Below are 25,871 nucleotides of genomic sequence, written 5' to 3'. Positions count from 1 at the left end.
TCAGTGAGCTCCCATGAAGTCCCTAGTGAATTTGTCTAGCCCGTCACTGCTAGATTCTTTCAAGCCATAGAACAGCTCATGATCCTCATGCTCTTCGTCTTCGATGCACCTGGGCTCCTCCTCGGAATTCTCCCCAGGCTGTTTGGCCGGCTCCTCCATAGGCTCCTCCTTGACCGGTTTCCTCACAGAATTATCCACGGACTGATGAACGTGTCGCTCCGTACGTCGGGATACTTCAGATGTGGTACCATCTGAACCATGATACGCCGAGTGCTCTTCACCCATTGCCCGCTGCATAGCAGCAAGCCGAGGATCGAGAATGGATGGCCCGATGATATAGTCTCCCTCGCCTGGCGTTTGGCTCATCGAACCCATGCCCCGATCCATGCCCTGAGGTGCCCTTTGGGGCATTTGACCCATCGAATTTATGCCCCGATCCAGGGCTTGAAGCATTTCTTCGTCCATCTGGCTCATGCCTCGATCCATGCTTGGAGTCATGGCATCCGCATCAAGAGGGCTCGAACCACGTCCAATGCCGATGAAAGTGTTTCCCTGGTTCATACCACGGTTCATCGCGAAAGGGCCCATGGCGTATGGCATACCGTAGGGCATGCCGTAAATTCCTGGGAAGGCCATTGGGTACTGACTGCTATCGCCAGCCATACCTCGACCCTGGCTTGGGTACTGGTACATGCCTTGGTGATAGCCATGCGACGGAGGCGTGGTCGCGCTGTCATAGGCAATAGGCGAGGGAGGCGGGTACCATGGCATTCCGCCATAGATACCAAGATGACTGTTTGGTCCTGTTTGACCATGAGATCCTGTTTGACCTTCAGCTCCTTGTTGACCTTGATAAGGGTGCTGACCTGGGTACATGGGATACCCTTGGAAAGTCGCGTCCCAGGCCGGAAGGTAGGGGTCGCTACCCGGTATCGAAGGTGGAGGGCCCATAGGGCCCATGGCCGGCATGATGGGCGAAGTGATCCCGGCCAAATTTGGAGCTACGGGCTCCCTGCTAACCGGCAACCATGGCCTAGAGGCTAAAGCCAGAGACTCCTCGGTGGCTTCGGGCATAGGCGGACGAACATTTCCAGTCAGTCGAAGATTTTCAAGTGCCCCAGGATCAACTCTCAGAGCCACCACAATCGACTGCTCATTCCTGTCATCTTCCTCCGAGTACGCATCAGAAAAAAAAGAAGGCTCAGAGTCAGTACTGACATCATCCCGATCCTTTAGTTTAAGAAATGGGGCTTGGGCACAGAGCAAGCCCCTGCTGCTGCCCGCGCCGGTACTGCTCGACTGTGCGGACTGGCTCGAACCTTTCCCACCCTTTCCACCCGGACGCATTTCGTTCTTCACGATCTTGGAACGCTTAGGTCGGTAAGTAGGATCCTCACGATTGTCGGCCCCATCCGAGCTCTCCTCGCTCGAAGACTCTTCCTTGATTGCCCTCTTTCTCTTCGTGCCTGTGCCAGCTGCAGAACCCCCGGGGCCTCCGCCTGCAATTTTCTCTGATTTTTTTCTAGGAGCCCTTCCACTTGGCATGCCTGCTTTTTTCATAGCGCAACGGAGAAGGGGAGGAACTGGCTTTCCCTCGTTCTTGCGACGAATGCGCAGCTTCGAAATATGCTGGATGATCCCGCTATCGGTGTACTTGGGACCCATTGCCTCAGCAATCTTCACCCAGGGGAGCTTGTAACCAGTAGCATTACAAACTTGTTGAATGACGAGCAAAAGGTGTACATCCATATCATCTACTTAAGTCAGTAATGGCCACAGACTTTGTCATTACGATACATAACATCTCTCAGAAACACAGCACATGTTCCATTCATGTAGAGGACCTCGAAAATGCTATGCACTCAAAAGAGGACATAGAAGGGGATGACAGGACAAAAGCCCTACATGGGGCAAGCTGCAACACGGGATATTTACTTACTATCCCATCGAACTAGCGTTCGTCCTTTGTGTGCTCCTCGACCTCCTCGAGCAGGACCTTTCCCTTTAGCTGAAGAAGGCTGGCCAGATGGACCTTCGCCATTGTCGTCCTCTTCGCTGTCGTCTTCGGGCGAGTCTTTCTTGCCAGAGTTCTTCTTAGGGGCAGTCTTTTTGTCATCAGACTGTTTATCAGCCTTCTTTGCCATGGCAAGAAGACTTATTGATGCCTTTTTCTACCAGATGTTAGCTCTTTACTGCTTCAGAGAATGTTGATGGACAAGTGTGATGCTGAGCATGTGGACCCAGGTCTTTCAGACAACAGGTATATGCATTCGCATCATCATCAGAAGAATAGGCTAAACAACGCGACCTAGGACAGTGTACTTCAAGGTTTATGTCTTGGAATGTATCCCGCACTATGAATTCTCACGGATTGACGCGACGATGTTCCATATATGGGGAAAAGACTGCCGGGTACAGCAGAAAACGGAAAGCAACGCGTGAAAATGTTGGTTTACTGACCTTTGAAGATGTTTCCAAGTGATATACAAGGTTAGAATGTTTCGAATCGCTTGGATCAAGAGAATTGCAGAAAGACTGCTGGGAAATAAGAGAAATAAGATGAGTGCGAAAATGAGATGGGTGTCACTGAAGTGAGGTCGCGGCGGGGAAAAGTAGAGTATAAGAATTTACGTGAAAATATCTTTTGCTCAAAAACAGGACACCCCCAGACGCGTTTGGGGAGGCCAGTTTCTCCTCGGACGTGTTTGGAGAGGCTGTTTTACTCTTAGAGAGTTGCGTTACTTTCGAAATCTACTAATCTTGTTTGAACTCCACCAAATTTTTAATTTCGAGCAGAGAACTCTGGCAGCATATCAAGTATTCTCTCAGTTCTCTACTCTACTCAAAAGTATACTATATGATCATCATCTTATCAGAGTACTTTTAATCTACTACTATGTCCTGACTCCTGACTCCTGAGTCCTGACACTTGATCGATCATCGTCGAGAATCGAGATTAGTACATCAATTTGGACAGCAGGTAGGGAGAATCTGCAAGTCTCTTAGGATAACATATTATCATTCTGTATCAATCTTGCTCTATTTGAGACTTTCATCATTTTAATATATTCAGCCTAACTAGGTAATATAGTGGGCGAATTGGCATACTATATTCTTGAGTTGGGGCTATATTTACACGTGACTGATGGAGTCACCGCCTTGGATCATGCATCACGTGACCTCCATAATAGCATGTTTGATACACGTGATTTCAACACACGTGACCATGACTCCCGATCCTCCGAAGTCGAACGCTTCCAAACTCACCCGAAGCCGTTTTCACCCCCTTCAATCGAACCACTCCCCCTTCCATACCATTCAAAATGACTGCCGCCTGGAAAGCCGCTGGCCTCACGTACGTCTTCTTGAAGAGAAACTACTCGGACAATTGGTTTTCTGACACCGTTCTAGCTACAACCGTTACCTGGCCATTGCCGCCCGCACGGTGCGCCGGTCCCTTAAGGATGAGGCTCGTCTCGCCTCTGAGCGTCGCGGTCTGATGGACCTGCGTTTCGCCAAGTGGGAGGTCAGTCAATAAATACATCCCTGGAGCTCCGACCGATAAACTGACAAGAACCGAATGAACAGAACGGCAAGCAGGGTACCGTTCGCTCGCTCGCCGAGGCCAACAACGAGGCCATTGCCAAAGCCGCTGAGAAATAAACGAAAAATGCGCAATCAGCCAACCCGAGACCGTGAGAGTGTGATGGTGCAATGATAGACCCAGGCACGAGCGGCCACGAGAGGAGAAGAGACTCCGGGGAAGCATTCAACTTGTACATGTGTAGCAATACAGGCTCGTCTTGGATAGACAAGGCCTAGAAATCGCACTCTGCTTTTCTTTTCTTGTCCGATCGTATTCTTGCTGCCAGAACTATGGTTTTTTTTGTCAATGTTGTAGCAAAGTACTGTTGTAGAGTGATCTGGTGGTCGGCCGCAGCTGCACGTCACAGGTCCCCCAATCTGCCCGAATCACTTTTTCCGTTCACGACACCCCCACTCACCCCTCGACCCGTGTGCTTCCTTCCAAACCTCGTCTACAGTGCTTTTCGAATTATTCTGTTGCATGTCAAGAACCGGCAGCAGAGTACAGAGCTTTCATATTCCTCTGTGATGCTGCCGAATAATGAGGTTCGAGTGCCCCCGAGGGTTGTGCCGTCCACTCTTCGGCGCGACATCACGGCCGAATTCACGGAGGCCGCCTCGAGTAAGTAGCAACAAAGCCTGCCTTGCCGCTTTATTCCCGAACTGACAATCATTTCTATTATAGAATTACGGATGGGTCAGCTCGTGAAAGATGAGACATTCACCCTCTTCGAAGCCGTGGGCGCATTGGAGGTGCGTCCTTGTTACACCGGGAAATAAACAAGCGGGACAAGATGGCGCTGACGAGAAGTCGACATTGAAACAGATTATGGACTCCAAGATGGACAGCGGTTATATTGCCCCAGGCGAAAATCAAGCGCAGGCGCTAGAGGATGATTACGATGTGCGACGAGCATTGACACCAGAGGAGGTGGTGGGGTTAATGGATCAGCTGCTGTGCCACGAAGTACGTTGTCGTTTCCATGTGGGCTATAGCTGTGCTGATGGATCTTTAGATGGCATGGCATATGGGCCATCCTCTGTCACAAACTCTCTTCACATCCATTTACCTCGACAAATTATTGTGGCCAGTACCGAAGTCTATGCAGGACGCCCGCTTTGATCGCGTGCCAAGTGAATCGCCTCTCGTTAGCATTGTGCTTCGAGCATATTGTCTTGCAATGGTCAAAGCTTGCGACTTTGTTCATGCTCGGGTGGCAGTCGAATATTACTACGAGGTGAGCTATGCAAGGAAGTGGTCCTTGAACCTGCTGACATTGTTTATATTTGGTTTTGGTTTAGGAGGAGGACTTTGTCACCCAATTGTACAATCGTAACCTGTTATCTGTCTTTGACGGATCACACTTTTACCGCCTGCTGGACCAGGCGGTTGCGTGGGTAGATGCACAGGATGACATTGATAAAAAGCTTAAGGATGCTATTCGAAGCAGACTACTGTTGCGGCATGAATTCCTTTCTGCTTTGGATCAGGACCTCGAAATCCTGGCAACTCGGTCAACAGACAATTTCATGGCATGCTTGTCGTATCTCGATGAACTAAAAGAGTCGCACTCGCTTGGCCAAGCTGTGCCGGAAGCCTTTAGCCTGAAAATTCAACGGAAGCTCGCGAGCACTGTTCCCCCACGTCCCATTGTGCATATCAGTCATGAAGACGCCCTTGCTCATTTAAAGCGGCTCTGCCAGGATGCTATCGATATGCAGCAGATGCTCGACTATCGGGGTCCAACAAACTTCAAGGTACAGACAGAGAACCCCTTTACATGCTTGAATCACTAATAGTTTGTAGACTTCTATATGGACTCTTATGTCGCGGAAGCCTCAGCCGTCAGTTTATATTCGCTGCCTCATTCAGGCGTTGATCGTTAGCGACATGACGATCCTGGGCGCCGTTTCAGTCAAAACGTTCCTTTTCGATGATCTTGCAGAGCTGGTGCTGCCCTGTAGTATTCTTCTTGAGGCAAATACAGATGACGTGGAACTCCCATCCGACCCTCGCTTCCAAATCGCCCGACAAATGGACGGTTTTGTGAAACGATTTGCACAGGTACGTTTATACAGCCACAGAGCTAATGAGGTTATACTAAGAAATTGCAGCCTTTCGTTGACTCGGTGCGATGTGCTTGCCTGAACCGATGTCGTGTTCGTCGAACCGTTTGTCATACTGTCGTGGACTGGGACAGTTTACAGATGGAGGTGAGATTGCCCTCAGCTGTTAGTTGAAAATTGCCTTTGCTGATCTCTTTTTAAGGCCGAGGAACTTGATTTGCAGCTTCAAGGCCTCAGCGGAGAGCCCCCACTGCAGATGGGGGGTGGAGAGCCAACTTATTCATACCCGCTTAGCAGCTGGGCGTATCACCAGAAATTAAATCAGCTTCAGCTCATTCTTCAAATGGGATTCGAGCTTTCGATCTATGCACCGGAGGAACTACCGGGGATATACTGGTATTTGTCACACATATGCTCCACGCACCTCGGTCATCTTGATCGCATTCGAACGTTCACCGTTGCTGCCCGAAAACGAGATCTAACATCGACAACTAATCGGGCGAGCGCCACCCGGAGAGCTTCCGCATTCCACAGGTCATTCCGATGCCTGGAGAGATTGACGACACATCTCATCGCGGTAGATGCCTTTGCAATTGCCCTTCACGCTCTATACGTTCTACTGGCGCGACACAAGGTGCTCCCATCTGCCTCGGGCCCTCAAGCATACTCGACGGATAGATTGCGCTATGAAATTCGCATGAAGCCTTTCCTTCCTATCTCTTTGCCTGAGTTGGTTCCTTTTGACGAATTCCGGCGCGAAGCGACTCTAGAAGGTGATACAGATGCTACGATTTTGGATCGCGCCTCGAAGGCGATCACTGAAGCTCGGAAGGCTTGGGAAGCAATGCTGACTCTTGGCGCATTTGTCGAGGATCCGTCCCTAAGCATAACTCCAACCACCGCCATTGAGGCAGATTGGCAACGTAATATTAAAGACACGATGCGTGCCTGTATCGGAGCTAGCATTGCCATTGAGACAGTCAAGAAAGCTCTTTCGGGCGGCAAACAGTCGGAGTTGCAGGTGAACATCCCCGAGATCGGGACTAAAAGCCGATGGCATGACTGGTGGAGCGTGCCGCAGGTTGTCCAGAAATCGGAATGAGATGCGAGATTCTTATGAGCATAAATTAGGAAGCATTTAGAGAATTATAAGAAAAGTATCACACATCATAACTACAATTCATCTCTTTCGGTTAAAGAGGATATCAACTAAATACTACTAAGTAGCATCAAACAAACGCCACTAACACAATTCCGTTTTAGGCGGCACGAACCAAGGAACTCCCCAAATTATGAAATCATCGATCCCAATCTTCTTTAACAACTTCATTCACCTTTTAACGATCGGCACTATATACATCCGGGGGAACAGGAACACCTGCGGGAACTGTCGATCTCAGTTTATTCTTTCCCAACATCCGGGGCAAAAAGCTCACGGACCTACCAAAGATACGCCACAGCTTGAACGGTTTTTACCCGAGATTCGACTCCTCGTTCTTACTGTTACTTGTCACTAGTCACTAGTCATTAGTCACTAGTCACCCAGCCTCCTCCAATCTATGCTGCTCTTTGCCCTCTCGATGCAGGCAGCCTGACCTCAGATCGCTCTTCCGAGACCACGCGGGGCTCTCTAAAACATGCCGACGTATCCCATCCGCCGCCGGCCACGCGAGTGCAAGACCTGCTTGCCATGTCGCGCCAGTAAAGTCCGCTGCGATCGCGAAGACCCCTGCGGGAATTGTGTCAAGCGGAATTTCACCTGTTCCTACGGTCGCCCGCCATCCACCAAACCATCGGCCCCGGTCCCTCTCCACCCATCCTCCACGCCGCTCCAGCCGTCTTTTGCATCGCCCGCTACTGCGCCATCTTACACATACAGCCAACAAGATACCTCATACGTCGGCCCGTCTTCCGGGACTGGCGATGATCATGATCAGGATCAGGATTTGGACCTTCCGGAGGTCATCGATATCTCGCAGGTCGAGTGGGACGAGATAAATTCCAAGATGGCGGCCATGGAACAGATCCTTGGGAGTCTGCATTCTCTCTTCGAGGCTCACTCGCATAAGCAAAGGGAGGATCGGAGTATGGAGCGCAAAAATTCCACCCGGTCGGAGGGTGTCTACGGGTCGAATGTGTTGAAGACTGGTGCTGTCCATCTTGGCGCGAGGTCTGCGCTGGTGGATATCCTGGACAAATCCAAGAACTCGGAGGATACAGCGCAGGCGCTACCCCAAGAGGATCTGCTTGCTGACCTGGCACTGGGCAATGAGTCGGTCGCGTATCCATTCGTGGATCTTTGGTCGTCGGATCCGTACACGTTTAACATTGCGGGAGTGTGTTCGGTTCTTCCGGACGATGATCTTTGTTGGAGGTATGTTTGACAAAGCCAGAGATGGAAGGCATTGCTAACGAGAACTTCAGATTCGTTAAGTTCTATAAAGATATCGGTGCGGTGTTGTACCCTGTACTACCAGATCTTGACAAGATCGAACGACAGACGAATCAAATACTTTTGGGAAGGCAACAGGCCGGTGGTGTCTATAAACCAGACGCCAATGGATTAGTCAAACCCTTCGGGATGGACTTGCCCTTCCTCAGCTTACTTTTTGCCATTCTTGCCTCGGGATGTCAATTGTCCGATCTCCCGGGGCGCGACCGTGAGCTGACATCATGGGTATACGGTATGTACCAAAAGTCCGATTTTCAATGTTTAGAAGCTGACCCCTTGTAGTGTCATGCGCATATCAGTGCTTGCGGATGATCAATTACGTTTCGCAACCCACAGTAGAGGTTATACAGATTCTACTCATTATCAGCAATGTATTATCATATAACATGAACGCCGGTTCGTCCTACACATTACTCGGCATGACAGAACGGTTATGTCTCGTTCTCGGTCTTCATGTCGAAACGACCGGACTCTCATCTGAAGAGCAAGCCGTTCGACGGCGTGTGTGGTATGAATCTTCGAATTTGCCCCCATAGAATTGAACTGACCCAATCAGGTGGGCGATGGCTTTCCAGAACAGCCACTTTTCACTTGCTTATGATCGACCTTCAATCACGATGGTCAGCCAACCCGACATTCCATTTGATCGTAAATCAATGCCGGGGCATCGATCCCACGTTGAAACCATGTGTCGGATCGTATCGCTTGCATTGGAATTATTACGGTCGCGAATGGACTCGAATCATTCTCACACCAAGTTCCATGACATTCAAGAATACAAACACCGGATCCAGCGCACCCTTCTCGACGCCGCGCCACACCTGCGTCATCGAGAACATTGCCGAACGCTAGCCGATCATATCGAACGGACGGAGCTGCGACTTCACTCCTCATATCTTCTTTCAGTCATATGTCGAGTTTCATTAGATTCGCATGCACATTTAGATCCACAGCGTCGAAAACTGGTTCGGGAAGACTGTATTAGCAGCCTGATTAACACGGTAGATGCATTCGTGGAATTGCACGAAATCAATTCACATTGCTCTCGGTCCTGGATTAGTCTGCAAAGGTCCATTGCCTCGGCATTCTTGCTGATCACCAATGACGATAGCCCTCGGACCTGGGAACTCATTGACCGTCTGGAGAAGGTCTTAGGCGAACATGTTTACGCAGACGGTGCTGCCGACCATAACAATCGCACTGATTCCGCCAAGCATCTCGCCTCGTCTCTTCGTGCCTTACGTGAGATCCGAAAAGCGTTCCGCGTCCGCAAACCTGCGGCTGCCCCAGCTCAAGGCCAATACCAAACCTGCTCACCACTGGTATTGCCTTCCCCTCCATCAATCGTCACCACTCCCGAACTCCCTCCAACATTTGCAAATGCTGGCAATTCCGGACTTTCCATGGATGGTTGGAGTATGCGCAACATCCTAGGTCGCGTGTCAGATGTCATGCTGTTCCCAAGCATGAGTGGACAAAGCCCAGCTGTATAGGAGTTTTGCTCAAGGGACTGTCAATCTGGTCAACATGCCGGCCAAAGTTGCAAGTTGAAAGGAACATTCAAGGGGAACCGAAATTATTTTGTTTGCACATACCCGGATCTCGCTATTTACCTTAGAGACAACTATATGATATCATATTTAATCAAATCACCACACCCGATTCGGACCGGAAGTTCAAAAAAAAAAAAAAAAAGAACAAGAACGAAAGGGAAACCCCCGAGCTAAATATAAGCCCCGAGTCCCAAGGGCGTTCGGATCCGGTCTCATCCGCCTCGCCTTTAATCTCCAATAATTACGTCAAGTAGCTTCATTCCATCACCGTTTGTGGAGTCATGACCGTTCGTTCGGCCGGCCGAGAAATCACCGCGGCTGATCGTCTGATCGACATTTGTCTCCGCTTCGGTCTTTGACCCAAAGCCTGGGGTTCTGCCCAACGTATTTGGACTCTCCATAGGTTCCTGTACCAGTCTTACTTACCTCCGAAGTTTCAGCAGATACAAATGTCCTAACGGGTCTTTTCTCCGAGTCGATTGTGTGCCAACCGGCCGAAGGAGCGGTTGAAGTGTAATGTTGACCACGGGCCACATTCCTCTCTTTGGTTGATCTTCCGCCCTGGTCGGTGCGGTACGATGCGAGAATGCTATTCGCTCTGCTGGGTCAGTCTTTATTGCTGACTTGTTGGTTTCAGATGTGAGCGGCCTTTTCAGTGTCCTACTTTCTTGTATGCAAGAAGTCGCTTCCAAGGGCGATATGAGATACCCGAGGAATACGCCATTTAATGGAAGAAAAAATATTTGGGGCTATCAAGCTCCTAGAGTGGGTTCCCGGTCGTGCTGACATGGTGTGAACTGCATCACGAAAGCTTCAAGGCAAAGGCTATTTGACTGATTCTCACCGCTAGTCAAGGCAGCCAGATGTTTAACTCTGCTTATCTCCGACTTTCAGATAAGATGCATACAAAGCGTCATATTGACAGGCCAGATCTGCGAAAGCAACGATGTGAGCGATTCTACTCGCCGGGGATCGTGGGCCGAAGTATCGGAATCCATCCCGAATGAGTAGCTACTCCTTCGAGACTGTCAACACGTTCGCCAATCAAACATCTCACGGGCTAATCAGTCAAAATACATTATCTTCAAGCACCAACTGAACTGGTCTCATGCAAAATGTACAGAACCGGAATATCTTGTTTTTCATATTGATATCGTATGAATAGACATGAAGACGTTGGCTCACAGCCCAGGCACATCAGGAGACTGCTCCGGCCACCACACCATCGCATATAGAGGAATCCCAGGGCCACCCGGCTGGACTATAGCATTCGGATCAACCTTTCCTTTCCCGAGAATAATCTCCTCAATCTCTTCGAATCCTAGCGACAAATAGAGCTTGCGGGAGCTTGGACTTGTAGCCTCCAGCCAGATGGGGACGTTCTCGGCTCTGGCAGTGTACTGATGATCGCGCATGATGGATTTGGCAAGACCTAAAGTACCTTTAGCACCGAGTCTAAGTCCAGCCCTGCAGCAAAGCGAACATACCTTTCCCACGGTGTTCAAGCTCTGTTCCAAGACTGAAAATATAATAGTACCGCTTCTGACCGCGCAGACCCTTCTTCTTCGCATTATCCGTCATGCCAGAAAAATCATTCCAAAGGCGCTAAGACTCTTAGCCCCCCCTTCACTCCATTCCGGCAGAAGCAGAAAGGAAAATTCACCTTGAAGCCCGAGAACCCAAGCCTCCACAACACGCAAAGAAATCCCGCGTAAATCAGCGTCCACACGTTATCGATACATTTCCCAGGCGGTATAATCACAGAAGCAGCCTTCCAGCCATCCGCCTCGGTAATGATGGCGTCATTCAGCAGAGCAGACCTGATAAGCGTAGACCAGTATGTAGGAAGATATGCCAACCGTTCCTCCGATGACATGTCCAGTAGCATGTAGGTAATGACAGGATCTGTATGGAAAACATGGCCGTTGAGGCGTGCGACGGGCTTCAGGAGCTCTTCAAGTTGATTCGCTAGTTAGTTCGGAGCTGTCAGCCGAGATCGGGGCTTAAGCTTACCAGCTCTGCCGTGCGTGAGTGGGACCAGGGACTTGGCCATTGCTTAGGAATATTCTTGGGCCATATAAATGAGGAAAGCGCACTTTTAGCTGGAGGTTAGGGTCATGGTTGGCCATAGAAATTGGGGCGATTATGTGATGGATGTCGCGCGAGACGACGTATTTGTTATGTAAGCTGGTGTTGTTTGGAATGGTACAGCTTATTCTGTGCTAGTACTGGTTATAACTCAATTGATTGCTTGATTTGAATGCGGACAATAGAACCGATTTATTGCTCATTGTTCATTCTGTACTAGATTTAGTCATTTCCTGAGGCCCCACTTTATGCAGCAGTGGGTCATCTACAGGTATCGTCAACTGTTCGAGTCTGTGTAGTCTTTACTTCCAAGCTCTAAAAGACAGGCGGCTTTTTTGAAATGGAAGAGTTTCCTGTTCACCAGAACGTGGATTCACTTCAACTGTGGTCTCCCTGGCTTTGGAAGTCAGCCTAAATGAGCGGGGGGTAAATAAGCTATCTCCCGCTCATTCGACTGGTTGGTAGGTGGATCCAAATATCCTCTGGGTCTGGCGAATTTCAATTTATTAATTTCGAGTACGGACTTTATTGGTCGATAAAATACGTCTGTTTACGTGAGCCGACAATCGTCTGAAAAGGCAAAATAACAACTTTATAAATTCTTTTTCCACCAGCCAGCATATATTCAACCTCCTTTCAAAATGCTCACTATGCACACAATGGCCGAATTAAAGACCATTCCTGCCGAGGTCGTCATCAAAATATTCGGGGAGCTTTCTCTTCCGGACGCGCTTCACTTGGCTGCGACATGCTGTCGACTCCGCCAGGTCTTGGATGAAAATACGCCTACTATCTACAAACGCCTACGCAGAAATATCCAATGTGAAGGATATGCGAGAGTTCTCCTAGCAGATCAAGGGGGTCTGCCATCTGATTCTTCTCCGGTAACTATATGGGACCTTTTACGATTGCGACGAAACTCCCGTATAGTAGAGAAGGCGATTAAGGTGTTTGATCGTGATATTACACCGCATATCCGGAGTGAGTATAAGCACGGTAATAAAACCTGTATGAGACTTCAGCTAAATTATATCTCCTGAAGTTCCTGACATGAAGATTGATGATGAATTTTATGGGGGCAAACCGCGTCCGCTGCATTTGACTCCGACAGAGCGTCATCGGTTTACTCGGAGCTACTACCAAGTCTGGAGTCTCTTCCTACTAAATCGACCATCTCGGCAACAACGATATCGAAGCTTGCTGTTGAAGCATTTATACATGGTTTACGAAATGATTGATCTTGACCAGCCGATTGGCGACGAGCCTCCTCCACCCATCGAGAAACGGCGCGAACTTTTCGAAGAAGTGGACGTTTATTTACGTCATATCTACTACCAAATCCATGGACAAGACTATATTGATTTCTCAGGCCTGAGCGTTTCTATGCGCACACAAGGGCATGCAGCTATATGGGACCATTACCAGCCTGATCTTAAGAAGGTCGTTTGCTACCAGTGGCGGGATCCGCAAGAGAAACCCATTAAGGATGAAGAGGTGTGGGAGCATACGACTGATGAGGAATGATTTATGTTTTTTAGCATTTCGCACTGGTAGGACTATTACAGATTTAAAAAATAGGGATTCTCACCCGCTCTAAACCTGATCATCACCTTATTTATTCTGCACTTGGCCTAATCACCTCCGATCACGCGACGCTAAAGCCGCACTCACCGTATAGTTACCTACGGCATATTGTTTATCACTGTCAGTCAAATGAAGCGACCTTGTCAGTTGCCAGAGAAGCGAGCTGCGGACTAGCGCATTAACCTAGTAAGCTCTAGGCGGATGCATACTAATTGAATCCTACCATCGAAGGACTGAGGCAAGGGAAAAAAGACAAGGTCGGGTTTAGACGAAAGTCGTAGTCTCAAATTTCGACTTTGAAAGGTGCCCATATATGTATTTTAGTTGGGAGACTCAGTCCGCCAACGAGCGTTCCCCTCATTCAGTATGTACCTAGATAGGACCCACCCGATTCGTGGATATCCAGTCCTGATCTGATGTCACTTCCACCTCATCCAACACAAGTGCTGAGGACCTCAAATTAAAATTACAACTTGAAAGATCTGAGCTCTTTATGAATTAGACCAATTCAAACTACGCACAAGAGCCACTTATGACCATGGCCCATCAGAAGCATCTTCTCCAGAAATGGTTCCCGCATACGTCGACTCCATTTATCGCCAATGCACCTATGTTCGGGTTTGCAGATTCTCACCTAGCGACCGCAGTGACAAAGGCTGGTGGCCTTGGTATGTGGGCAGCTTCCCTCCCCGAATTCGAGGTTGAAAGCTAGCTCGATTAGATTCATTCCGGACTTGATTTACTAACCTGGGCGTCTGCGAAATGATTCAATAGGATTTATCGGCGGAGGGTTTGACTTTGCTAAAGAGTCAGATCAACTCACGAAGCTTGATGATCAGCTAAGCAAGGCCCGCGCAGAGCTTGGAGCCATTGCTCCGAACAAACTGTCCATCGGCGTCGGATTCATCACATTCAAGCCCACAGGATTTGTTGAAAATGTGATTCCATTGATTCAAAGTCATCGACTAGCGGCAGTCTGGCTATCTTTCCCCGAATTCGACGCAGATCATCTGCCTCTCATTGAGGGAATTCGTCAGGCCCGGGAAAAGAGTAACTGGGATGTTAAAATATTCGTACAGACAGGGACTGTTGCAGCTGCTATGGAAGCCGTTAAGCAAGGGGCTGATGTCGTTGTCGTGCAAGGTTCTGATGCTGGAGGGCACCAGTGGGCACAGGGAGCTAGTCTGATCTCGCTTGTACCCGAGGTACGCGATTCACTCGTGGAAGCTGGGGTCGCATCTCATACTGCGATTTTGGCGGCTGGTGGTATTGTAGATGGCAGGGGATGTGTCGCAGCACTTGGATTGGGTGAGTTACTTAAGTTACTAAAGGCATAGCTTCATGAGTCAAGTACCATCTGACGACATTCTCCTGAAAATAGGCGCTGATGGAGTAGTCATGGGCACCAGGGTGAGATATCTGACATCTTCCCTTAATCACGGAGAGCTTACCATGTCTAGTTTGTCGCTGCTACGGAATGTCCGGCTCCATCTCTTATAAAACAGGCGATTCTGTCTGGCAGTGACGGCGCTACCTCGACCGTCAAGTCCATCCGGCATGACGTCTTCCAGTCGACTGATGTTTTCCCCAGGCAGTATGACGGAAGAGCCGTCATTGGAATTAGCTATGATGAGTCCAAATCGGGTGCCAGTGACGAGGAAATTATCCAGCGATACAAGGATGCCATCAAGAACGGAGATGACTATCGGCGGACCGTATGGGCGTAAGTTCTCTAGAAACTTGTTGGGAAAACATTTGCTTACCACTCATTCACAAATATGATTAGTGGTGCGAGTATCGGCGGAATCAAAGAAGAGTTGTCTGCATCTGACTTGATCAAGGGTGTCCAGCAAGAAGTGAAGTCTGTTGTGAACCGACTGAAAAGTATCTGATAGCACTACTAGATCTGAATAAAAAAAAGCTTGAATGTTGAGAATAAAGTGTTACTAGTGATAGTCCAATGTCAAGTATCAAAATCCAGAATGTCGAAGTGTCACATTGTTCCAACTTCCCCAATCGGGCAAGGGCCCCCCCCTCCCACATCCTACCCCCCCCCCCCCCTCCTCTATCTCTTCACCCTCAATTCCTCTTAATTCCTAGGTTCCTCCGCCTTCAACTTCCTTTATTAATCCCCGTAACTCCTCGGGAAACTATCAATTCACAATTCACCGATATATTTCATCATCGGCTCCGAAGTTGGGGTCGCGGTCGCTTTTGAGTTATCCGCGTTTCGCTCCGCGACAGTGGATAACCCGCTCAGGTTTGCAGACGTCAAGCTCCGAGAAGCCCCCAACCCCCCTCCTTTGCAACTCGGCCTACACCTACGAGCCCTTGCGATCTGCCTATTCGACATATTACCAGGTCGGCACAATGAAGGGTGCTACACCCTCCCCCAGTCCGGCGCCCGGAACGAAAGCTTCGCCGGCCCCAAAATCCACGCCCTCTCCCGCCGCAGGAATCAAGCGCAAAAGAGTCCCTGCCGCAAAATATTACGCTGTCAAAGCAGGCTTCAAGCCAGGGATTTACTATGGATGGCCGGAGTGCTTAGCCCAAATCACAGGGTTCAAGGGAGCTATCTGTGAGTGATCCCTTCACAGCTACAGGTCGCATTCCAAAAGCACGGCTTTTTCTGAATACTAACGCGTCTCTTGTCACAGTTCAATCATTTTTGAGCCACGAAGATGCCACCGCTTTCTTGAACGGTGTTAAACCTCCATCCGGCGGTGCGACAGAGGGCGCCGAAAGGTACTATGGGATACAGCGAGGCCGTGTGCCTGGGGTTTACACAGACTGGTCGAAAGCACAGGAGCAGATTCGGGGATTTACGCGCCCGCGATATCGCAAGTTTTCGACGCGAGAGGAGGCCGAGGATTTTGTGAGAGAAGGACAGACACAGCCTCCTGTTGGCTTTGGGGATACAAAGAAACCCACTGGACCGCATGGCATTATGAGTGAGAACCTTAAAGATGCAGAAGGTGTGGAATTTGCGCCTGGAGAAGGACCTTTGCCACAAGGTGCGGAGGATGGGTTTGACCCCAATGTGCTGCTTGATTCCACCACAGGGAAGGTGGTCTATAAGACTGCACTTGAAAAGGCTGGTACCAAGACCCAAGCAGCGGGGATACCGGGCATGCTACGGATTTACACGGATGGGAGTTCCTTGCGAAATGGGACACCACTGGCATCTGCTGGGGTTGGGGTCTTCTTTGGGCCTGGAGATTCAAGGTATGTCCAATTCCTATTCCCCATGAGTCCATCTGACTTACTTGGTGTCATCCCAGTAGGAACGTATCGGAGCCACTAAAAGGCAGTCGTCAAACAAATCAACGAGCAGAATTAACGGCAATTCTGCGAGCGATTGATATTGCGCCTCGTCACCGCGACGTGACTATTTTCACCGACAGCCGATACGCGATTGACTGTGTTACTGTTTGGTTTGTTAACTGGCGTCGTAACAACTGGATGACCAAAGACAAAAAACCAGTGGAAAATAAAGACTTGGTCGAATCAATTTTGGTGAAGATTGAAGAACGTGAAGAGCTCAAAGTCAAAACTTTGTTTCAATGGATCAAGGGACATTCTCAAGATCCCGGCAATGAGGCGGCGGATCGACTTGCCGTAAACGGAGCTCACGAGGGTGTCAGACAAAAGGCTGAAGCCTTGGAAGCCACTCGAGATATTCCTGATGATGTATTTGATGACGATTTCTGATCTTCCAAGTTTAAATGAAAGAGTATCTAAATAATGAAATGCATACAGCGTGTATTTAATTTAATTTAATTTTTTGAAGCATATACTGAACTGTGGTAGCATGGTGGAGTACGTAAATTCTAGATTTCGGTCCCGCCTTTTTCTCTCCCACGTTCCCCCACACATTCTCTTGGACGTTTCTTTTCCTTGACACATCACTGCGCATCACAGCATAGCAGCATCTCAAGCCCATACAGGATCTTATAGATCCTCAAATCTCTACAGTGTCTTTTCTCTGGTCGTTCTTCATCTCCCAGATGGTCGCCTTGCACTTCATCAAGCGCGTTCAGATCACGATTCGATAACATTTGCTTGTTGTTACTTGAATTAAAATACATCATCTATCTTAATCTCCCTGAGCCCCGCATTAGATCTCAACATCTCATCTCAGATCCCAAGTCTCCAGATCTCTGGAACGGCTATCCGACCGTGAAAATCCTGCTACCGGCAAAATGCCGACTCTCTCATTGATCAATTTCAATATCGTCTGTGCCACTCTCGGAGGATTTGTCTCTCTCTTCGGTCTAGTGTCGTATCTATGCAAGGAGCGATTTTATCTTTCGGAAGCATGTAGGTAAACCCCCTCACTGCGGATCATGCAGTAGCTAACATATTGCCGCTAGTGATCTCATTGCTAGCCGGAGTTGCTTTTTCACCCCATGCAGCCAATTTTATCCGTCCAGAGGACTATGCCTTGCACTCTTCAGAGAACCTCGCGGCAATCACCCTGAATTTCACTCGTCTGGTGCTGGGCGTGCAGTTAGTTCTGGCAGGTGTGCAGCTTCCTAAACGCTACCTGCAGATCGAATGGCGGAGCTTGTCTCTACTACTCGGGCCTGGTATGGCCGCCATGTGGATCTGTAGCAGTCTGGTTATCTGGGCTATGGTCCCGAACTTCAAATTTCTGCATGCCTTAATTGTTGCGGCCTGTGTGACCCCGACGGATCCTGTCCTATCTAACTCGATTGTCAAGGGCAAGTTTGCGGACAAGCATGTTCCTCGTCCCTTGCAACGGATCATCATCGCGGAATCCGGTGCCAATGATGGTCTGGGTTACCCGTTCCTTTTCTTTGGCATCTATCTTATGAAGTATGTCGGCATGGGTGGCGAGGGATATAGTGGTGGAGCTGGAAAAGCCATAGGCATGTGGTTCTATGAGACCTGGGCTTATACCATCGTTTTGAGCGTTGTGTACGGGGCTGTGGTTGGCTGGCTGTCGAGGGAGTTGCTCCACTGGGCTGAGGAGAAGCACTATGTTGATCGGGAGAGTTTCCTGGTGTTTGCGATTGCCCTTGCAGTAAGTTTCAGTCCGGAGCTTAAAGAAAAATTGGGTCTAATCGCGAATCTAGCTCTTTGTTGTAGGAACCTGTGGGTTGATTGGTACCGATGACCTTCTGGCATGCTTTATTGCTGGAAATGTCTTCACTCAGGAGTAAGTTTCTGTGGATCTGAAATATGGAATGCAATAGCTGATCAATCTAGTGATTGGTTCCGCCTTGAAACCATAGATGACTCTCTGCAACCGACCATCGATATGCTTCTCAATCTGTCGATGTTCATGTGGTTTGGTGCAGTTTGTCCCTGGTCATCTTTCCTGAAAAACGATATCATCCCCATCTATCGACTCATAGTCTTGGGGATTCTGATCCTCTTGGTTCGTCGGATGCCCGTCATTTTCGCCATGCACAAGTACATCCACCAGATTGAAGATCTCTCACACGCCGCCTTTGTTGGATTCTTCGGCCCAATTGGCGTCGGTGCCATTTTTTATCTTTCGATCTGTCGAGAGACTCTCCTAGAGATCAAAGTCAATGGCCAAGTACGAGAAGATGCACAGCAGGTGGCAGATACTGCCGAGGTTGTGGTGTGGTTCCTTGCTATTTGCAGCATTGTGAGTGTACCTTGAACGAAACTTTTCACAACCTCAATTTAACAAAAACTCTAGATCGTACACGGACTATCCGTTCCTGTCGGCAAAGCCGGCTACAATCTTCCCCGGACCCTCTCGACCGCCATTACCGCGACTACCACAGAGGAGGACCAGCCTGTAGCCATTCAAGCAATCCGCCATACTCGCAGCACCGCCACGCCACTTGAAAGCGATGCTGCAAGCTTCCGAAGCCGCAGACGCCGACAGTGTGCTTCGCCGAATCCGCCGATTTTCCGTATCGGCCGCTCAAAGATCCCCGAACCATCGCCTTCCCAAGCGCAGCCTGGTACTGGACAAACCGATGAACCGGAGAGACCTGTCAACCTGGTTATCCATGAGCCAGTGACAAGTGTTGGCGAAAGGTCTGACGATTCGTCCACTCCCAATTAGCCATCACGGCAGACATACCTTTCGACATATTATCCTGGGGAAACCTCCCCATGATACACTGTCTGTCAGGTTCCTGGGCCAAGTTTTCTATCATATGAAAGGTGACCCTTTCTTCGCTGAATATTTTTGAACTTTCCGTTCGACCCCTTGTCATTCTTTGAGCTGCTCGTGACCAGGTGCATAGAGTAGTCGACTTTGTCACTGCCCTGTCCTGGTTCATTCATTGTCACATTGTTGTCTTTCCTCTCTATTTGTTCGCGGCATTCAAACTGCATATATCTGTCATCTAGATCTGCCAGCGAGCGTTGTACAGGAAGAACATATCCATAGAATTGTATCTACAACATTTATTGCTTGACTACACCGCGGACTTTTTGGATCTATGAGAGACCGGGTGGGGAAACGAGTAGGTAAGTTATACAAGAGTCCATATGGTACGAATATTATATCCTAGGCGCCGCGTGAAATGCGCGGCGGAAAACCTCAGTGCTGGGTTCTTCAAACTTAAGTACCAGTCTCCTATATTTAAAGTTCAATGTCACGTCGAATATACGGGAGGACAAGAAGATCCGAGTCTTATACGCATTTTATTGAAGTAATTGGCAGATCACAACCAGGTTATGCAAACTGATAACTCCATGAACAGGCTTTCCCAGAACATTTTCATTTCAGATTTTTGCTCAACCTTTTAACTTGGGAGGAAGGCTCTTTCGTTCTGTTCTCTTTTCTATCTTTTTTTATATTTGAAACGTGTATATATTTGAAACGTGTAACTAGTGAGAGATGCTATACTCTGTCTGGTAATCATATAGACGTCGAGGCGTAGTAGTAACTGAACTGAAGTATATGCATAGAAGACACCACGATCTCTTAGTTATCTATATGTGGCTGTCTAGAACACTTGGGGGAGAGGGGGAATGGGAAAAGGAAGAGATATGAGAGATCTCAATTGACGATTATACTGAGGGATACTACCTTCGGAAATTGGTGTCTCGAGGTAATCATCTGATCAAAGCATTAGGCAATGTTTGGACAGCAGATGAGACTCAAATCAATAAAGAAAGCAAATAGGTAGAAAAGCAGTAGTGAGGGGTGAAAGGCGCTTTGGTAGAGCTTAAAGTGAAGGACTCGAGATCTACATTTACAGGTGGTCATAAAATTTTTGGAGGGACTTGGTTGTTTATTAAACCAAGCCCCTACTATTTTTTGTATTTTTAATAAGAATCCCCTCTTCCTGAGGGTACGTAGCGCACGAGCGCGAAGACACACACACACACACACACACACACACACACACAGCCAGAGCCCCATCCACTCAATCACCCGCTTACACACCGACTGGGCGGGCTTCACCACCATCCACCTGGCGCTGCAACTGCTGTACACGCCGCCAGACGTGAATGATCTCCCGGTTAAGAGGAGAATTGGGGTCCACAGACTGAACCCCGTGGAAAAGCTCGGAAAGCCGGTTGTGAAGCAGGGTCATGATGGGACCCACCACACCTGCCAGCTCCTCATCCTGTAAAGAGTTAGTATGATGAACTTATTCTAGATATTGTATAGGGCAACATACGTGAGGGTGCAGGTTGGTCAAAACCGATTCCAGCCAGCGGAGGCGAGCAGAGGTATTCTCCCGCAGAGTTCCAGTCACGGCCACAGCAACGGAGATGCCCACAATGGACGGGACCCGAGCCGCGATGACGGGGTCCACCTGGCAGAAGTAGTTGTCAAACACCTCTGCCTGGCGCTCCGATCGTATCCACTGCAAGGGAGTTAGAAATAAAACATGTTTCAAAAGTACAGGGGACTAGCCTTGATAATGGCCGGCTCGTGGGGCGGGGGGCTGGTCACGAACAACCGGTGGATTTCCGCAAGCTCCTCCTGCAGACTCAGGATGTGTTCCTGAGGGGTATGGGGTGTAGACTGGACGGGGGGCGCAGGCTGAACTGGGGGCGCAGGGGGCGCAGGCTGGACGGGAGCCGCAGGCTGGACGGGAGCTTGGGCAGCAGTGGGGATTGTTGGGGTACCGTTAGAGGCGTTCGAGGCGCGGGAAACGTGATTTCCGTGACCCATTTGCGCCATCATAGTACGCATCATCTCTTCCATCTGCTCCAGTTTCTTCTGGGTGGCCTGGGCAGTCACCCAATCATTCTCCCGTGCCTCCTCCAAGGCCTTGATGCGGCTCTGCGCCTCATCAGAGGCTTGCTTGGATCGCACATTGAGTTCTTCCATCAAGGGCGCGATTGAATTCTGGACAGTCAGAGAAACTTCGCGTTGAACGTGCTCGCCGAGCTGGTTCAGCATAGAGGAGGCCACTCCGTCAACCAGACCTTCGTTTCGGAAGACCGAGTCGACAAACTGGGGGATAGAATTTTGAAGTTGCGCGTGCAAGGCGTTCGGGAGGTAGTTCGAAAGGTTTGTCTCCAGGAGTTGAGAAGCGGCAACGGTGGTCAACTTCTCGACGGTAGGGAAAACCTGGGTCTCCATGGCGTCCTTGAACATGCGTCGGAAATTCTTTTCAATGTCCGAAGTCAGCTTGTCTGAGACAAGACGGAGAAGTTTCTCTTGCTTGACGTTAGAAGCGCTATCCCAGAGTTGGCGTTCAGAGTCGAAGCGTTGGAAGAGACGATCGAGGCCATTGTTCAGAGAATCATTGAAGTCATCCGAAATATCCATGCGCTGAACGGCAAACTGGCGCGTGACAAACTCGGGAAGGCCAGCGTAAGAGTCGTCAGCTCCAGCTTGTGGGTTCCACATGGTGGCGGTGGAGGTAGCGAGAGGTTCAGATTCTTTGGAGGACGTAATAGGATGGGGTTCAGCACCAGCAGTAGAAGTCAGATCTTTGGATTTGGCCGCAGCGTCGGGGGAAACCTTCTTCTTCTTTTTCTTGTCAAGCTTTTCAGTGGTGCTGGGGATGGAAATAGATTCAGGTAGCTCGTCAACAGGTTTCTTCTTGGTGAAAGATTTTGTGGGTGAAGGGTTGCGGGAGGAAGAAATAACGGGGGAGTCAACAATGTCGTTTTTCTTAACAGCGTCTTTGGGGGTACGTGACGCAGAGGATGGAATGTCGCCGTTAATGGAGGGGTCTTCAACCACAGACTGTGGGAACGATTGCAGATCGCGGACCTCAATTGAACCCTCCTCTGATGCATCAATCGGAGATATAACTTTGTTATCCAATGTCCAACCCAAATCTTCCTTCTTAATGTTCAAGCACGTCACTCCACGTGAGTGCATCACATACAACTCAAATATGTCAGTTTCATCTGAAGCACGCTTTTCCGTGCCAGTCTTGGATAACGGTAACAACTCCAGACTTCTGAGCTGGCCCTTGGAGCCGAGGGAAATCTCCCGAATTCCGCTAAAGCATGCAGTTGAATCCGGTTTGGGCAGAGGGCTATCCTTGTCACTCGCAGCGATGATGAATTGGGCCTGTGACATAGCTGGCAAGCTATACTTTGGCGCCGACAGATGCACGAAATAAATCGAATTGCGAGTGGGGTGCCCGACTACGATGATACCCGACGAGGCATGGAAGACCACGCTGCAGATTGCATCGGACTCGTTCTCATGAGGGAAGTTCACCTCTCCCACGGCCTTGCCAAGCCCAATATCCCAGAGCTGCAAGGTGTGATTCTGCTTCAATCCCACAAGAACGTACCGGAGAGCATGCGAGCGTGTGTACGGACGCAGCTTATCCACGAAGAGCACTGAGGTGGGCCAGGACTTCTCTGCTGGAGAGCCGGTCACGAATGTGTTCAACGGAATCCGCACCTCATTCCATACATGACCCTCAGCGAAGCTGTTGCGATCCAAAAGCTCGCGAGTGTCCCAGAAGCGCAAACGGCCAGTCTTGTCCAGCGACGCAATGACGGTGTCATCACCACTGAAGGCAAAATCCTTTCCAGCTTTACCACAAGAAATCTTCAGAGCATGCTGCTTGAAGAACTTCTCCGTGTTCACCGTGCGTTGGGTACCAGACACGCCAAAGCTAGGATTCATCGCAGCCTGGGGAGAAACGACATAGATGCACTTGCCCCGTCCGATGGCAATGAGATCCGCATGACGAGAACTCTGTTTGGCCCGCGTTTTCAGCTGACCACCAGAGGTGTTCTCATCCGAGGCTGGAAAAGGCGGGAATATGAGGCTTTCACTCTCCAGCGCATCCATCTCGAACAGATCCTTGCCCTCCCGCGAGATTAGAGACCAGTAAACCGCACCGCTAACGCCGATCCCGAGGATGGCCTGCACATCCGATTGGCTCATCACAGTGGGAGACGAGCACAAGGAAACGTTGAATACACGATCCCGAGATGATCGGAAGACTTGACGGTCACTGCCGTCGTCCTGGCGAATAATCCGAATTCCACCACTCTTCGCAAGCGCATACACAATGTAATCAGATGTGGCAGCCGTCAATGTGCGGTCCAGTTGATCGAATTCCTTCTTAAGACGAGCGATGTCCATAACAGCGTCGTCACGGAAAGACACAATCTTCCCAGTTTGCGGTTTGACAGTCACAGAGATGAACGGCCGCAGGGGGAAGTTCCGAACGCACACTACGCGCACCTCTTCCTTCTCGGCACTGTCCTCTGCGCTCTCCCAGCTGTCAGCCAGAGCCTCGGCATTCTCATTCCGGGTCTGAGGAGCAGTGGTATCAGCGGTGTTACTCTCTGATCGCATTTCAGCGACTTCTTTGGGCTCAATGACAGTCTTTTGCAGCTGGTCGGTGATCGATGAGATCACATCCTCGGTCGGTTCCGCAGCGAGAGCTTGCGCTTCCACGTCAGCCTTAGCTTCAACCTCGACATCGACCTCGGCTTTCTCAGCCTGGGTTTCCCCACTGTTGAGCGAGCGCGAGATCTCGTCGACAAGGCGAGCAACGACACCATCCACTGCCTGCTTTTGTCCCGGCTCAAGAACCGGCGACTGGCTCCGTTTCGGCTTCTGGGATGAGGCCAAATCGGTAGCCCGACAAGACTTAACATTGGCGGAAGGATCAACCTTCAACTTTTGCATATCTTCAAAGACCGAGCCCTCGTCGTCCGACTGGGATTGGGATTTGGGGCCAGGCGAAATGGCAGCCAGCTGGTCAAATGGATTGACATAGGTGAACAATGATTCCTTAGAGGGAGATACGACCGTTTCCGGCTTCGCAGTCTCGATAATGGAAGTGATGGTCTCCGTCGGGGTGTCATTGGTCTCCAATGGCTTCTTCTGAATAGACGCCCCAGAACTGGACTGGTTTGATGCGACTGAGATCGGAGCTTCCGTTGGCTCATTGGCAGACTGGGATCTGTTGAGAAGTCGGAGCAGAATATTCTGAGTCTGATCACTTGGGCCACCCTCTTCCTGAGCAGGAGCCGCAATTTCAGCAGCAGCAGCTTGAGCAGGGGTCTGAGTGCCGCCAAGCAGAGAGGTAACCAAGTTCGACGAGGAAATGTTTCGTCCGTGCGAAGATGAGGCTACCTCCTGAATTGGAGAAGGCCGCGATGATTCCGATGCCATAGCGACAGCAGTCGGTGGGACCGCAGCGGTAGGGCCCTGGCCAAATCTCAGGAGATTCAGCAAGTTGACCGCACCTTCTGAATTATTCTGTTGCGGATACTGATTGAAGTCGGGGCGAGGGGAAGGCACGTTCGGGCTAAGGATATCAGATCCATGATGAGGAGGTGTATTAACCGACTGCATTGGGGCAGGGCTCTGAATGGCTGATGCCACCGATGGATGGTGATACCCATTAACATCGTGATCCTGATACCTGTGAAAGTCTGGATGCTGCATCGTGGGAGGCAGCTCTTGACAACCATCAAATTGAGGGTACTGAGGGTGTTGCGGGTGCTGCAGGTGCTGCGGGAACATGCTAGGGTGATGGTACTGGGGTTGAGGTTGCGCATACATCGGCTGCCCCGGCCGCTGTTGCGGACCAGAGTCTTGTGCAGACCCGTGATTCGGCGAGGGACGTGGCCGAATGGAAGCCAGGAGGGCTTGGAGATCATTTGGAGTAGCCATGTCTGTCTCTGGTTATGATATGATGCCGTCCGAACAAAGTCCACGAAAACGCTTCAAAGCTAGTCAGAGCTGGTCCTTTCGCGCGTGTAGGTGAAATCACACCGGAAGGAATGAGTGACAGCAGATTCAAGGATGCAGTGACCGAGTGAGAAGAGATATCTGAATGAAAGCAGAACAAAAAGAAAGGGGATCGTGAAGAACGTTAAAGAGTGGTGGGTGAGGGTAAAAAGAGAAGTTCGAGTCTCGTGAATTCAAGAAAAGCTTGGACAGCTTGTGGCTTCCGACACGAGTTTATTACGTCCCCCGAATTACGGTAATTACGATACGGCTTGCCTTGCCGCTTCGTCATCAAAACGACTGCACGACCTCACCAACTACACATCTTCAAGGACTTAACTGGATGGAACAATCCCCAGTTTAATGGAGTTTCAACTCGAAAGATACGGGTCAACTCAATAAC

At 49.7% G+C, this 25,871-nt stretch overlaps 10 protein-coding genes across 10 annotated transcripts; 7 read left to right on the top strand and 3 right to left on the bottom strand.

Annotated features, from left to right (window-relative positions):
* N7520_010443 (uncharacterized protein) lies at positions 1-2,144 on the bottom strand (the record flags this gene model as incomplete). The annotated part of the gene is made up of 2 exons (XM_057144376.1): positions 1-1,754; positions 1,940-2,144. 2 exons carry the CDS (start codon positions 2,142-2,144, stop codon positions 1-3), a joined length of 1,959 nt encoding a protein of 652 aa, XP_056990130.1.
* Positions 2,145-3,323: 1,179 nt separating this feature from the next.
* On the top strand, positions 3,324-3,663 carry N7520_010442 (ATP synthase subunit epsilon family protein; the record flags this gene model as incomplete). The annotated part of the gene is made up of 3 exons (XM_057144375.1): positions 3,324-3,355; positions 3,412-3,526; positions 3,589-3,663. 3 exons carry the CDS (start codon positions 3,324-3,326, stop codon positions 3,661-3,663), a joined length of 222 nt encoding a protein of 73 aa, XP_056990129.1.
* Positions 3,664-4,113: 450 nt separating this feature from the next.
* Positions 4,114-6,754, top strand: N7520_010441 (N-alpha-acetyltransferase 35, NatC auxiliary subunit; the record flags this gene model as incomplete). The annotated part of the gene is made up of 8 exons (XM_057144374.1): positions 4,114-4,207; positions 4,271-4,338; positions 4,412-4,552; positions 4,602-4,823; positions 4,888-5,343; positions 5,393-5,650; positions 5,701-5,799; positions 5,855-6,754. The coding sequence occupies 8 exons, from the start codon at positions 4,114-4,116 to the stop codon at positions 6,752-6,754; spliced, it is 2,238 nt and encodes a 745-aa protein (XP_056990128.1).
* Positions 6,755-7,289: 535 nt separating this feature from the next.
* N7520_010440 (uncharacterized protein) lies at positions 7,290-9,597 on the top strand (the record flags this gene model as incomplete). Its single annotated transcript, XM_057144373.1, has 4 exons — positions 7,290-8,026; positions 8,077-8,336; positions 8,387-8,612; positions 8,661-9,597. The coding sequence occupies 4 exons, from the start codon at positions 7,290-7,292 to the stop codon at positions 9,595-9,597; spliced, it is 2,160 nt and encodes a 719-aa protein (XP_056990127.1).
* Positions 9,598-10,838: 1,241 nt separating this feature from the next.
* Positions 10,839-11,710, bottom strand: N7520_010439 (GNAT family N-acetyltransferase; the record flags this gene model as incomplete). Its single annotated transcript, XM_057144372.1, has 4 exons — positions 10,839-11,089; positions 11,145-11,262; positions 11,321-11,625; positions 11,671-11,710. 4 exons carry the CDS (start codon positions 11,708-11,710, stop codon positions 10,839-10,841), a joined length of 714 nt encoding a protein of 237 aa, XP_056990126.1.
* A 676-nt stretch (positions 11,711-12,386) lies between these two features.
* Positions 12,387-13,269, top strand: N7520_010438 (F-box protein; the record flags this gene model as incomplete). Its single annotated transcript, XM_057144371.1, has 2 exons — positions 12,387-12,726; positions 12,788-13,269. The coding sequence occupies 2 exons, from the start codon at positions 12,387-12,389 to the stop codon at positions 13,267-13,269; spliced, it is 822 nt and encodes a 273-aa protein (XP_056990125.1).
* A 598-nt stretch (positions 13,270-13,867) lies between these two features.
* On the top strand, positions 13,868-15,221 carry N7520_010437 (nitronate monooxygenase; the record flags this gene model as incomplete). Its single annotated transcript, XM_057144370.1, has 5 exons — positions 13,868-13,997; positions 14,104-14,637; positions 14,681-14,739; positions 14,790-15,052; positions 15,116-15,221. 5 exons carry the CDS (start codon positions 13,868-13,870, stop codon positions 15,219-15,221), a joined length of 1,092 nt encoding a protein of 363 aa, XP_056990124.1.
* Positions 15,222-15,699: 478 nt separating this feature from the next.
* N7520_010436 (RNA-DNA hybrid ribonuclease) lies at positions 15,700-17,040 on the top strand (the record flags this gene model as incomplete). Its single annotated transcript, XM_057144369.1, has 3 exons — positions 15,700-15,907; positions 15,987-16,554; positions 16,614-17,040. 3 exons carry the CDS (start codon positions 15,700-15,702, stop codon positions 17,038-17,040), a joined length of 1,203 nt encoding a protein of 400 aa, XP_056990123.1.
* A 491-nt stretch (positions 17,041-17,531) lies between these two features.
* N7520_010435 (putative Na/H antiporter) lies at positions 17,532-19,399 on the top strand (the record flags this gene model as incomplete). The annotated part of the gene is made up of 5 exons (XM_057144368.1): positions 17,532-17,649; positions 17,703-18,376; positions 18,429-18,511; positions 18,562-18,970; positions 19,025-19,399. 5 exons carry the CDS (start codon positions 17,532-17,534, stop codon positions 19,397-19,399), a joined length of 1,659 nt encoding a protein of 552 aa, XP_056990122.1.
* A 1,327-nt stretch (positions 19,400-20,726) lies between these two features.
* Positions 20,727-25,411, bottom strand: N7520_010434 (uncharacterized protein; the record flags this gene model as incomplete). Its single annotated transcript, XM_057144367.1, has 3 exons — positions 20,727-20,918; positions 20,973-21,161; positions 21,212-25,411. 3 exons carry the CDS (start codon positions 25,409-25,411, stop codon positions 20,727-20,729), a joined length of 4,581 nt encoding a protein of 1,526 aa, XP_056990121.1.
* Positions 25,412-25,871: the final 460 nt, after the last annotated feature.

The sequence above is a fragment of the Penicillium odoratum genome, assembly GCF_028828045.1.
Source record: "Penicillium odoratum strain IBT 22623 chromosome Unknown utg000008l_segment0_segment0, whole genome shotgun sequence".
Taxonomy (NCBI): domain Eukaryota; kingdom Fungi; phylum Ascomycota; class Eurotiomycetes; order Eurotiales; family Aspergillaceae; genus Penicillium; species Penicillium odoratum.
Note: the sequence above shows the minus strand (reverse complement) of the source record. Positions and strands in the feature narration are given on the sequence as shown.